A 14,891-nucleotide genomic window follows, 5' to 3' on the forward strand; every position below is an offset into this window, starting at 1 on the left:
TCTATAATAGCATGACCATTCTTACATGTAAGTGTTTGATCTAAAAAAAAATCTACATGTAAATGGGTGCATAAAGGCGGAACGCTTTGATATTATCAGAGGGATCGGGCATACTTTTTGTCAACAAATGAATACATTTACGTTGATTTACAGCTGCATGAGTATTGATAATACATGTATGGACATACAGTTAGAGTTCTTTTTGCATGTCTTATTTCACGATGTGCATGCAGAGGTTTACAGATGACCTGTTTAAAATCTCTCTCTCTCTCTCTCTCTCTCTCTCTCAAACGCTTTCATATTAAAAAAATCAATAATCGTTGTTTTACGTCCTTTTTAAGTTAATGATTTTAAAAAAGTGCTTTGCTCTGTTTTTCTCATAATTATTTAGATATATATTGATTTCAGCTAGTAGAAGAATATGTGCAAGGAAGAAAAAAAATATTGTGTCACAGAACATAACAAAACATATTGACAACTTTCCCTTAATGAGAACCACTTTTATACAAATCTTGACATCTAAATGATTTTCTGAAGTTTTTTTCCTCCAAATTTAGTAGTTAATTTTTGCGCTAAGAACGGATTATTTAAATAGAGCTGTCAAATGTATAGCTCTCAAACCTCAATTACAACCCGACGCTTCAATAAACAAACTAATTATTTCTTTTGACAGCTCTCAATTTTCCAATATCAAATCCATAGTGGATTTTTTTTTCTTTTGCGGTAGATCTAAGAGTGCTTTCAAAAGAGTTCTTCTTTCTCCGGTGAATCGAATTAAGTTCGTTTTAGTGCTCTCTATACAAATAAAATATATACAGATTTCTCTAGTCAACTTTGAGTGCTTAAACTTTTGATTAATATTTGATTTGTTAATGATGAGATTTTGGCTGAAGTTTATCAAACATTTATTGTGCACAGAGAGAGAGAGAGAGAGAGAGAGAGAGAGAGAGAGAGAGAGAGAGAGAGAGAGAGAGAGAGAGAGAGAGAGAGATTTGATTTGAACATATTTTATTGTGTAAATAACACAAAAGGATCGGAAACAAGTTCTTGCAACTTACAAGTTCCTCTCCTAATGATAATACATACAATATATACAATTGTCATAGTACATGTAATATTACATGTTACTTATAGTTATTGACTTTATAATAATTAAATTCATAGACATACATTTACAAAGTAATTGCAAATATATAGTAGATAACGTTAATGTACAGTATAGAAAGCAAAAGCAAAAAGGAATTTAATTATTAAATCTTCCAGACTCATTAATAAACTTTTGAACTGCTGAAAAAATAAAGCAGTTTGTATTGTAAGACAAATTGTCACTACCCCAAAGAAGCAAATGTGAGTTAATTAAAATTGTTTCATCAAGCCTATTAAAAAGTAATTCAAAAAGATTGTTTCTTGCATTTACATAATTCTTGCATACAAAGAAAAAGTGATAAACATCTTCCTTTTGACCACAAATACAATTGGGTGATTCAATAATGTTTCTTCTATACAGATCATAATTCAAAATACAGTTGTGTCTCAACTTGGTATGTAAAATATTAATAGTGCGTTTACCAAATGAAAAATATTTTGGAGGTTGAGGAATACTTTCAGTAATGTTTTTCTTGAATATGTTGAGAGACGTTGCTTCCCTAACTTCTAATTTGAGAGAAGAGAGAGAGAGAGAGAGATATTAAATCCTTCTAGAAAAATATGTCTTCCAGGAAAAAAGTAGAACTCATAACTGAACTAAAAAATGTTTAACCGAAAGACCATTAATATCAACTTGTCTTTACATATAGAAAAACGTGTCCCAATATATTAGAAAACATGCAATGTATAGAGTGGTGTTACATTAAATTCAACTTTGTTAGTGTCTTATAACCGAATCGTCTTGGTTGGTGATGGGCTGACATTCAGAGTTATCTGTGACCTGTTCCCTTTTTGTTGATCCGAGAATCTGTCCATCCCACTTCTTAAAACACTCATATACATGTTCAAACGAGATCCCTCTATAAATGAATATAATCAACGATTTTAACATCATTTGCTTCGTGTTTTATTATTTTATATAATTTTAATACATTGGTTTCTGGCACTTATTTTCTTCATTTGTGATAAGTTTTAAAGAGTTATCTTTCTTGTAAAAGGAATTAAAGAACTTTGGGTTTTCGGGAAGGGGAAGTGGGGGTTTGCTATGAAAATATCGATAATTTAATATGGGTACCTGAGTGCAAATAGAAATGTACTATTTATTTTTAAAACATATCAAGAAGCTAATAAATGGTATTGCATTGTCATGGATTTTAATCAAGCAGATTTGGCCTTAAATATATGTCTCATTTTCATGATGATAGATCGTTAAAAAAAATTCCTGCTAATTTATTATGTTTCCAGTTTTCTTGATTTATTCTGTTGGTAAATTCAACTTTCTAACGGTACCACTTCAGCAAGTTTTACAGAGAGAGAGAGAGAGAGAGAGAGAGAGAGAGAGAGAGAGAGAGAGAGAGAGAGAGTTGAACAATTATTGTGCAGAGAGAGAGAGAGAGAGAGAGAGAGAGAGAGAGAGAGATTGCTTGTCGATATGATTATTCTCTGCAGACATGTAGGTACATACTGTAACAGATCTTATGTCGGCGAGCGATGATTTCAGAGCAGTAACATAAACACGACCTACATTGTAGGACGTTCGATGTCCTCACAGGACTTGATTTATGGCTTCTGACACATTTACCTGACCTAACTTGCACTCTCTCTCCATTTTTCATTTCCTGGACAGGTGCTACAAATGAATTGGAACTGTTCAACGTCTCACAACATCAGTAATTTGCTAACTGACATGGTTTTTTCCACGATAAATGAACTTTATTCACGAGATTTCCTAACGAATAGTGCAAGTAATTGACATTTGAACAATTTTTTTTTGACACAGTTTATTCATTTGCCCTCTCAGTCTTTATTAGTTAAACATGCAGTTAAAAATTAAACATACGATAAAGCATACTTTTCTCAAACAGGATGATATGTTGAATGCTTACATTGAACATCTAGGAGTCTCAATCCTTACGAATCATCACTAGTTCAAAGTAAAAATTCAATCGGCTTTTGTCTCTCTTCTTTTGATGGTTTGTTGTATTTTAACTTTCTTTCACTTTTAACCGTGGAAAACATGGAAGTTTTATTATGGGTTTTTGTCGCTTTTTATTTTGTCTTTAATAAATTAGATCTAATACGATATCACCCATGTTCATGTATTTTCAAAAAATTCATGTACATAAAAAATGTAAGACAAATTTCAATTTTAAACTATCTTGCAGATAATTCTGTCCTATTGGAACATCATTGCTACATAATGTACATGTAATTGATATTTGCAGATATTTTTGGAAAGGGAATGCCAAAAAATCCCTGAAATAGTATATTTTTTTGTTTGAAAAGGAATTTTTTTAATTTAGTTTTATTTTCTTGTGTGTTATTTATATCTTTTTATCCATTGAGAATATTTTTTCGAATTTAAAAATGACTTTTGCATACAAATAAAGGAATTAAAATAAATACAACCTAATTACATGTTTATTTAATTCTTATATTTTTACATAGACACAATTTAACCCAAAAAGTCGTTTTTGATAGGCAAGATATTTTAGACTAAAAATGCAGTTTCATAGTTTATGTCTCTCAGTACATACCTTGAGAGAGAGAGAGAGAGAAAGAGAGAGAGAGAGAGAGAGAGAGAGAGAGAGAGAGAGAGAGAGATTGTTTGTAGAACTATTTCATCAGAATGACTCGGCGCTTCGCTATTTAGACTCTGTGACTGTAGTCTTTTCCTGTTCTTTCTTTCTCGGACCGACTTAAGCCTGTTTTCTGTGTTGGGGTCACGTGTTTTATCCCTCTGCGATGTCCCTAGATTACCCCTCTCTCCTGGTATCTCTGTCAACATTCTGTTTCGAGCCATGCTACTTGATGTTAATGAATCTTTTAAATTAATCAGAATTCTTACCTCTTTTTATGATGGAATTTGAATCAAGTTATGAATAAAATAACAAAAATCTAACATTTCTAATGAAATCCAATTATTTAATCTACAGAGTATTATTATTGCATTTTTATTCTTTAAAATATTCATATTTTCAGCAAAATAAATCATCAGAAAATTCCAAAAAATTCAAAGGAAATCACTTTAAAATTGTAGGGGACTGTTTTTGTATAATTTTCTTATCCTATTTCTATACAAAAAGAAAGAGTTTTAGTAAATAAATATAGATCTTAAATGCCATTCTATGTCCCAAAAACCTCCTCATTCTATAAACTTTTTGTATAAACTAATGAGGAACTTGAATTTTTATGACATTTCAGATTTTGAATTCAACATAAGAATTGCCATGGTTGTTGGAGCAACTAATTTATATGATTTATTGTTCCAAATTTTAAGTTTGTATTACATTTCAATGAAACAATGTAACATTTTTTTTTTAATTCTGCTTATGCATTGAAAATGAAAATCGAAACAATTTTGAGAAAACAAAAACTTTACCCTCCAATTTAAAAAAAAAGATTGTGTTCATTTAAAATGTCCTTCAATCCAGTGGATTCACCTTTGAGTCGTACTTTGAATGGATAAAATTAAAATTAAATGACTAAAAATTATTTTTTTTTCTGTGTAAGCACAATACGTACTTGAATAATAATTTACATAAAAATATTGTTTTGATATCGGAAATAAAGCACCCTTGATGTAGTGTTGACAGGCTGCTAGTGTTTTGATTTTGTTTCCTCTACATTTATCAAGATGCATTCTGGGAAACAAGGGAGGTTGACAGATGACAAGATGGAACACCAAAATAGTGAGACGTTTAGATGTGTGACATCTGGAACTTTTTCTAAATTTAGATCAAAGTTTCACATCTTATAGCTTATAAAGTGCAATTTTGAATATATCCGTGCCTTTCTAATGCTTTGCTACTTTCTTAACGAAATCTTCTTTCAATAATAACCTTTATTTTTTTTATAACTTTTGAGAGATAAACGTTACAATATGTACAATATTGTACTGTTTTAATGTGTTAGAACTACATTCATAACTAAAAGAACACTAGTGCTGAGAATTTAAGAAGTTCAACTTTAAATATATGCAATAGATCAGGAAGCCTGCGCCATGATGGTTACATAAAAATGTAGAAATGTAGCCATTGGAATTAAAATTTCCTCTAACATACATATGTTGAAGAAACTTTTATCTAATCAGTAAAGGATGTTAAAACGGGAAACAACTTGATTCTGGATATGCCTGCAGTGAACATTCATAGATTAAAGCATTATGGATCTTAAGCTTGAGAAAATCTTTTCAAGAAATCTCCTGTATATGCTTACGTTGAATTCGAGCCCCATTATTGATCTGGAGGTAATGGTTCGAATAAATGTGAATCTACATTTTGAAAGGCTTCTCAAAGATATTAGATTTCATGATGACGATTTTTTTTTTAAGGAAAGTTTAAAATATATTTTCCATTTTCAAGGAAATCTGGCTCTTTATTGAATAAACTTGAAATCCTTTTACCCATGCATGAGTATTATGTGCCATTGGTCCAGTGGTTCCAAAGAAAACGATGGGTATGTCAGAAGTTTACAAAGACCGACAGCAAGGATGACAGAGGCCTGACAGATTTGGATCAGAAAAGTTTACCTGATCCTTTGACGATATACTGAACCATTCGTAAATAAATTCGTAAATAACTAAACCATTCGTAAATAAAATTGAGCCCTATCCGTTTTATAGAATGTAACTTATTTTCAAAATTAATTGATTGCAATAGCTTCCTTTGAAGAACAATAAAATAACAATTGTTTTTTTTAAATTTACTCCCTTTTTATTCTTCAAATGAAACATGATCTCTTTTTTTTGAATTTTGAGATTCTGTTGTATTTTTTCACTTAGTATATCGCTTGGTCCTATCTACACGTGTATATATTCTTAATAAGAACCCTCATATTCTTCTTTAACAGTTTCAACGTGCTGTCTTTAATTTACTGTTGAGTTTTCCATCGTTTATCAATACCTTTATTTGTCAGTATTAAATTCTTCTAGAAGAGGTTTATTATGTGTACTTTGCGCACTTCATCATTACAAACCCTGTTTTTTTTTTTTTTATTAAATCATCAATTTTTTTCTTGCGCTAAATTTTAGACTTCGGAAGAAACCAGTTTAATGAAATTTCTAAATTTCATACACACACGTGTACACTATGCACATAATTAATGTTCAACAAAATGTGCACATCGTGAAAAACCGCGCAGAGTTATCGTTAAGACATTAGGCGTTAAATTGGTAGCCAAACATACTACAAATTATCGCAAACGCTCCCTGTAGTGTACGAAAACAGATTTATTTGTTATTTTTGGCTTTCAGTAGATAAATATGGAACTGACTACTATTCATTCCCGACAAAGTACTAAAATGACGACCTATTTGAGGTTTGATTATGCAACACAGGAAGGCGCAAAGGTTCAGAGGTCATCGAAAATATACAGGAAGTGAGGACATGGTCGTGTTTAATTTTAATGAGTCATAGTGTACGTGCATGCTTGCGATGATGGCTTCTTAAATTGACAACTTTTAACATTTTCTGCATTGATATCACCATTACAACCATCGCACACCAACTTGATAAGTTTTGTTTTGCATGTTGTATTCTTTAGTTAAAATGTACACGTCATTACAAGATAAAGCAGATTTTAGATACGCAGTGATGGTATGCATGATTTCTGGTACATGTCATTGTGTACAATGTCTAATATATTTGCAAAAAAGTGTCCGAAATTTGAGAAAGTAAACGGTTTATCAGTCACGTGGTTTTCACGGGCTTATGTACATGACTTGTATTTGTTGACAAAAATGCATTTATCAAAATGTAAACAAAATGGTTTGCCTCAATTGTTGAAGATGATGTAAACCATGTTTTGAAGATTTTTTGTTCATGTATTACACGACATGGAGGGTCTCGGTAAAATGTAGAATCATTAACACCGAACATAAAACTACATGGAGGAATTAGTGAGCGCTGGAAATTAACAACTAAATAAACACGATCCGTAAACCTCACGAAATCCCAGAAAGCAACACACTGGACGTGAAAGAGTCGATGTCGATCTGAGCAAGGTGTCAAATGTGAACAACTTTCAACACTCGGTTACACCGCCAACATCACCGCGCTGACATAAACACGCAACTGTACCGGAAGTTGTTTGTAAAGTCTATAAATCAGAGAGAAAACTACCGAACCTTGTCCACAATAGTCAGATCGGAGCCAAAACGCCCCTCCTCCTAGTGGATCATAGGGCTACAGCCATTTTCTAAGACAAATAATTTTTCCCCCTACAAAAATGTTATCCCTGCTCACAAATGTCAACGGCAAAATGTTTCTGACCTGTAGAATACATTGGCTGCTGATTTTGTTTCAGTTAGTTCCGGTCAAGGGAAGCACCCTGATCCGAGAGGAGGACCCCGGGATGGCTGAAATTGAGTCGAACTCACAGTTTAACTACAACCCTAACTCCATGAGGGGTAAGTCCTTTAAAAGTCCTTTTCATGGGCACTGATTGTGTGTAACTTGTAAAACAACCTTTGCAAACGTGTAATTTCGTCCCATTTTCATTAATACTGTCAAATTTATTGAATGACATTTACATTATTACAGATGTTTACCTAATTATTCAAATTCTACTTTTCAAATACAAAACCCTCGATTGATAAATGAGAAGTTTTTTGGTATTATTTGGTGACAAAAATTTCTGATAAATCGGTTAAAAATGCAATGAAAAAAATTCTAAAACCTACGGGTATTGTGTTCCTCTATTTTATTGCATATAAAACGATTTTTTAAAACAATATTTCCATAAAATATAGATTATCATTTAAATTCAAGGAATTTTTTTTTCAACATTTAATAAATTTATGAAATGCAGAAAATGGAATCTAAACATTCATTCAAAAGCAAATAATTTTAAACTCAAGACAAACTTTTCGAGCTACGAAATTTATAAATTGCATCCAATAGGGCGAAAGACTATATATCGAAAATAATATAAGCTGTAAAAAACGATTAGGTGCATTTGAAATTTCAGAGTTTCTTTATTCAAACAACTACCAAGACATAAGTCTAAATACGTGTACATGCAATCAAATACAAAGTCACTAAATTTGATTGCACCTTTTATCTAAATACACATATACAACTCTATTAATCGGCCAGGAACACCTTCGCTGACACAGTAATTACTGTGTTAAAAGGAGCTGAAACATCAAGTAACGTCCCACTTTCCAAGGCAAGGCGTCAGCTTATTGTGTTTCTTGCTAAATCATCGATTTCGAGCAAATTTTCTTTAGACCTATCGTTTAAAGGACCTTTAATTAGCACTCGATAAGATTTTACTTGATACATAACATTTCCTCAATGGTACTTAAAGACGATCATTTTAAATCATTACTTTGCAAATCCGACAGTTTTTATGATCATAATTCTAACATAAAATGTTAATATTATTTATTTTTTTGCTAAACGAGGAACTGAATTTTTTTGTGAGGAATTCACCGTTCGTCGTTTTGAATGAAAAAAAAATATATGAAGATCAGTTGGCATAAAGATTTATATTCCTCAAAAAAGAAGATTTTAACCTTATTTTTTACGAAATGTTCAAGTTTTATAGGTCGTATGTATTAACCAAGAATAATCCGAACTGCTTCTTTCGCTGCGCCTTTTGCTGGGTTTATTTTTGCTGAAAGAAAACGTTTGCCTCAGAGTAAATTGCATTTATTTGCATGTCTTTGATACGGAATGTCTTACTTACTACACATAGTGTACTTATAGGTTTATTTAAATAGGTTATGTTTGATGATCGTTTGAACTAATTTTGTTTTATGTAGGACAAAAGAATAGTTGAAATTGTATGTAGACAATTCTTCACAAGGTTTTACACCTACAAAGTATTTCACCAATCAAATGCTTATTTTTAGACCAAAAACGATTACTAAAAATTGTCTATTCCACAAGAAATGATGCTAGAATCAGCGTTAAATGAAGTTTTTTTCACTACAGGTCCTATTATGTGGAACTATTTGTGGAAGGAATGCCGAGCCCGAGGACAATCTCCGATAAACATAAACACACAGAGTGTTCTCCATAAAATGGGCTACACCATCCATTATAACCTAGAGAACATCAGAACCAGCGGCACGTTTGTCAATAATGGTACACTTCTATTTCTATTTATGATGCTTTATGAACAGAATCATAATTAATCTTTAGAATGCTCTTTGCAATGTATATTTGGTCTAGATGAAATGATGTCGTAATAAAAGAAGTACATGATGAGTAACAAAAAATCATTTTCAATAAAAGGTTCACGCCTTTTCTCTTCAAGAAATGTAAGCAAAAATACTACAATTAATGCTAAACAGAAATATCTTGCTTTCGCAAAAGTTAAAAATACATTCTAACTAAGTACTTAGTTACAAAATATATTGATCAATTTTTTCAAGAATATATGAATTACAAATTATTGCTTACACATAAACCCTTCAGTGTTAAATTAAAGATCCTTAATCTTTAAGGTGGCTGGATGGTCTACAAGTCGATCCACTGAAATCTACATCATGTAAAAGTTAAATTCAGTAAACCTTTACACTGTTTAAAAGTAAATGTAGAAATACAGGTATAATAATAAAAAAAAAAACTAAAACACTTTTAAGTAAATTGTTTAATAATTTTTTGATAAGAAATATGTAAAATAAAGCCTGTTAATATTTCGGCACTATGTTTTCCATTTGCATATAATTCCCATGAGAAGATAAAGTTGTGTAACATTGCGCAAGTCATAAACTACCCTCTAAGACTCGGTTCTATTTTATGCGTTGCATATCAACTGGATGCAATTCCAATGTATTAAAAAAACTATAAAGTATTTTACACATTTTTATGACCATCATAGTTTTAACTTAAAATGTATTTAAGATAGTTACAGTGGAATTAAGAGATTTATTTGTAAGGTGAATGATAGGGATAAAATGATTTACATTTATTAAACAAATCATCGAGAGGCCAGACAATAACCATGACGAAGACATTATATTCAGTCACGACTTTTCACTGTGTTTTTGCTTTTTCATGAAGTCTATTGTCAATTAATTACATTGATTATACTGAATTATTGTCAGGACGTATTACATAATATACAAGAAAAAGACTTCAAGAAAATAGTTTCAGAATGACGTTATACGTTGATTCATCACACATGTATTTATTCCTATATTAGATTTGCAACTAAAATAGTCTAGTCCTTATTCATAAAGGACAACGTTAATGTATTTTTGTTTATTTCTCTCTAAAATTAAATCCCCATGGGATGCATGACTCATTTGTTGCATGCTGCAATGGTTGCCTCTTTCAGGCCATTCCTGTGCGTTCTACCCCGACAAGAAACTACGCGTGCTGTACGGAGTGCCCCACCACGAGAAAGACATCTACGTCTTTGATCAGATCCACTTTCACTTTGGCAATGACCTTGAGCACGGCTCCGAACACTCCATGGACGGCAAATTCTTCCCCATTGAGGTGAGTACATATCAATTAAACCATTGATGTGGGACGGAATGTGGTAACTATTGGGATCGTTAGCTGTTTTTATGAGATTTTTAAAATTCGGAAAAAAGAAGCATATAAAATGTAATTGTTGTGCATTGCATGATTATAAGTAATTATATAGTTAAGTGAGTACAAAGCAATTCTAGAGATTCTTTTTTTTCTAAACAAACATGTAATCATCATGGATTAAGTATGCGGAAATGTCCTTGGCAATCAATACATTTATTTTTTTGTAAAATGAAAATATTCAGATACATATCGAAATCCATAAAAACAGCAACAGGAAAGCACTACAAATGATACAAAAAAACCTAAAGTCTCCAATTTCATTTGGCCTTCGATAAGGTTACGGTGTGTTATTGTTTCGCAATTTGGTAATGCCCAATATAATTTCCATCTGCTCTACCTATTTTAATGTTAAATTTGAACAATCTAGCACCGTTTCCTATCTTCAGGTCCAACATGATTTCGTAATATCTGTTTTCTTCTTTCTTTGTGAACAGTTGCATATGGTGCATTACAACGCAAAATATGGAGACGCAAAAAACGCATCGAAATACATGGACGGGACGGTGGCCTTGTCCATTCTGTTTGAGGTATCTCAATTAATGGCCTTGTAATTAATTTGTAGTCTGATTCATAAGGTCGACATTCAACTTGTTTGATGATCTCATGATTTGGTTACGTAATATGTTCACCTTTCAATGTCACTTTGTAAAACTTTCTACACGTTTAAACTGTCATTTTCATTTTAAATCATATCAAACAGAGAGCGAAGATCGTCTTGATTTTGTAATTTTTTTTTCTTCATAATTTTAGATAGGACACAATGGACCAGGAGAGGTAGACACATTTATACAAAACTACGTCCCTAAAGTTCGAAATCCAAGTCGTAAGTTCTTTGTGAATAGCAAAACAATTCATGATTTGATTTCCCCCTCTTTATATTCTTTTCAAAATGAATTTAATCAAATCGCATTTGCGATATCTCATACGTACAAGGGTTGATCCAAAAGTAATGTCACAATATGCACCGCGTTTAACACTGGCGCTGTATTGTATAAAATGATTGATCAAGATTTTTCTTATCAAAATTCTAATTTGGAGTAAAATTTTGAATAAATTTCGTTGAACACTTAACAAGATATTGATGTTTATAGCCTGATACATGTATATACATGTACGTGACATCGCCGCGTTATGAATTTACGTCTTTTTTAGGGTTTGTATTTGTGTATAAATAACATAATTTCAAAATTTGAAAAGACCTAAACTACACAATATTTTGAAACAGATATACCATACACACTTTCTAACTGTTTTAAAAAAAAATAGGGAACGTTACCGTCCATTTCGGATTTCTACACAATGCTTTTTGACTCCAGACCAGGGAATAAAAAGGTTGGACATGCGAATAGTGATAAGAAGCATTTTTTGCTTTGATGAATAGAAATCACTAGAAGATACACTGGAATTGATATATCAACCTAAAATTAAGAGCGAGTGAACAGGGTTCCCGTAACGTGGTTCCAATATCTGATAAAAGCATTTGTTATACTTTCATGTTAAATACTGAAATCTGATTGGTTAAGACGCAGTTAATAATATTTACTATTACCCTCAGCGTTAGCAACGCACTTGGCAACGGGTAACATTGAAAAATGTTACATGCGCGAAAATTATGCGCGTACGGTTCGCTGTAGAATTCACGTTATTCCTATATAAAAGCAGTAAAATTTTCTTTAAAATTTTAAAAAAGACATTCAGTATAACAAAATAAATAGTGCCTGTTTGGGAGGATAACAGTTGAAATTTTGGATCAACCCTCGTAATTGGTTGAACTTAAAAAAAAAGGCTTATGTTAGAAGACCAAACGTTTTAGTGACACGATTTTGGATTTTATAATTTTGACAGACGAGGGGGTGCAGGCTTTGATCGACCTGTCCGGAGTGCTACCCTACAACAGGGAGTTCTACACTTACTACGGTACTAAGACCACCCCTCCGTGTGAATTCAACACCAGGTGGATCATCCTGAAGCAACACAGAACCATCACTAGAAAGGTACGCATCAAAGAATCTTATGGAAACAGCCAGTCAAGCTAGTCAATTAACCTTGTTATACTTGCTCGTGGTATATAATTTAAAGCGATTAATAAATTCATTATATATAACATAAATATTGTTTGATTAAAAAAAACGAAAATTGAAACTTTGAGACTGGACCACCGGGGCATCGTATACGTTCTACACTCTATGTATAATTATTTATATGTCGTAGAGTGTAGAGCGGATACGATGCCTCTGTGACTGGACGTAACACATTTGAAAAGGCACTAAATTTATCATAACGTATCACAAGTTTATTATTTTCAATGATTATAAAGCTCGACGAAAATGGTACCACACGAATAAATTGGCGATATCTTCTTGTAAAACAACCAAAGAATTGTCTCTACTTCATACTTTTACTAATTTTGCGAACGCCATTTTATTTTGCAGTCTCATCGACTCCTGTTTTTACTGTTAAACAAACACGGGGAGCGGATCTCCAGGTACGGCAATTTTAGACCAGTGCAGGACAACAGCTGTCGACTGATCGAGGCCAACTTCTAGAATAAAAAGACAAACATTGTAAATTCACCGCCCTTAAAAGAAAAGGAATAAGGACGGATTTAGAAAAATAAAATCATATGATTTTGTGACAGGTTTTACTTATAAAGTGCCAAACATAGATGAATCTATAGCACCTAATATCAGGGACCCTCATTTATTTCAACACTCTGTATTAGATACTCTATGATATACATTAAACATTGGTGCAACTGTTCAAGATTTGTTATGATTGCTCATGTTTTTCTTTTCTCAATTTTTTTTTATATATAGATGCAACTAATTACCTGGAACCGTTGAACTCTCTCAGTATTCGTAGATTTAAGAATGCCAAATCCTTTCTTTATTTTATATTTGTTTTTTACAAATAAAATATTTTCATTGTTATGTTCATTTTCTGTACTTCTGATGCATGCATTGAAAGATTCGTTTCTAATGCACTCGAGTTGTCTTTCCTTTCACTAACTCCGATATTTAAAAAATCGCGGAAATAAGATGTATAAGAAAATATAAAACATTGTATACTAATATCATCGGAACAACCTATTTTCTATTGTACACAAAAATAAATATTTTCATATACACAATTTATATCTTTTTCAATTGAACTCTTTTGTAAGTAATCAAATAAAATGAACCAATGGTTAACCTATACCATTTTCTGTTGTACTCAGGAAAACTATCTTTTATTTGATCATTTTCAATGATTTATTCAAATTTTTATCATAGTCTGTCCCAAGTTATTGCTTTCATCACTTTTTGATGATTTTTAATAAAAATACCCATACCTGTGAAAGAAATACAGTTGAAATCGATGAAAGGGAAAATATCCAAGATATCTTCATTGACAAATTATCCCTTTACACTCATAAAAGTTTACAGGAACCAAAACAAATTTCTTACGGAGATTTATAATGGGAAATGTTTACATCTTTTCTCCATTCGAAAGTACTCGGAACACCTCGCGCAATTTTTCAGTGTTATTATCCGGGCTTTCTAATGGCTGATACAATGCAGAATCCTCGTAGACTTTCTATTTTGGGATGTATATAGGAACCTGAAGCGGTAGAGGGGGCGTTTCAAAACATAATCTGGACATTTTTCATATTAGTGGATGAATGTAGTTTGAGCACAAAGGTGTTTATGATTATCGAAATATCAAGCAAAAAGTGGTGGAAGCAAAAAAACCGGAACAGAGTATAGCTTAAAAATACTTGACTTCTAGAGGCTTTTGTAAAAGTTTTCTCAAAGGTATGTTGAAAGGATCTTTGTTCACTGATCGCGATGTTGCTCGAATGCACGTGGCTTCTTCTCCCTAAAATGCTGAGCAAAATCACCAGATGCGATTTGTATAATATTATTATTATAAAAACAGAACCTCAGTCTACATAAAAGCAAATATCAAGACCGAGAATGATTTTAAACAAATTCGATTAACATTAATCACTATCTTGTATAGTTATATAGGCAAACTAGTACATTTTCGTTCAACCAATTTTACCATTGATACAAAATGTAAAATTGTTTTCAATCATTTCGATGAAGAATAAGAAACTTCAAAGGTATATATTGCGTTTGGAATGAAAAAAAAGGGTGAATAAGGCGTGTAAACTGCCTATATGAGGATAGATAAGATACCATAAAATTG

The 14,891-nt window shown here is 32.0% G+C and overlaps 1 protein-coding gene across 2 annotated transcripts in view; it reads left to right on the plus strand.

Annotated features, from left to right (window-relative positions):
* LOC128163325 (carbonic anhydrase 3-like) overlaps positions 1 to 13,731 on the plus strand; it is a 30,575-nt gene extending 16,844 nt beyond the window's left edge. Inside the window, exons 2-8 of one of the 2 annotated variants that reach the window (XM_052826893.1) lie at positions 7,453 to 7,555; positions 9,087 to 9,239; positions 10,438 to 10,601; positions 11,135 to 11,227; positions 11,451 to 11,523; positions 12,546 to 12,694; positions 13,133 to 13,731. In XM_052826893.1, coding sequence (XP_052682853.1) covers positions 7,453 to 7,555; positions 9,087 to 9,239; positions 10,438 to 10,601; positions 11,135 to 11,227; positions 11,451 to 11,523; positions 12,546 to 12,694; positions 13,133 to 13,246 — 849 coding nt within the window. In that variant the 3' untranslated portion in view covers positions 13,247 to 13,731. Of the gene's footprint in view, positions 1 to 7,065; positions 7,556 to 9,086; positions 9,240 to 10,437; positions 10,602 to 11,134; positions 11,228 to 11,450; positions 11,524 to 12,545; positions 12,695 to 13,132 lie in introns of those variants that run through there. The other variant, XM_052826894.1, reaches the window with a different exon arrangement.
* Positions 13,732 to 14,891: the final 1,160 nt, after the last annotated feature.

Source organism: Crassostrea angulata, chromosome 9, assembly GCF_025612915.1.
Source record: "Crassostrea angulata isolate pt1a10 chromosome 9, ASM2561291v2, whole genome shotgun sequence".
Lineage (NCBI taxonomy): Eukaryota > Metazoa > Mollusca > Bivalvia > Ostreida > Ostreidae > Magallana > Magallana angulata.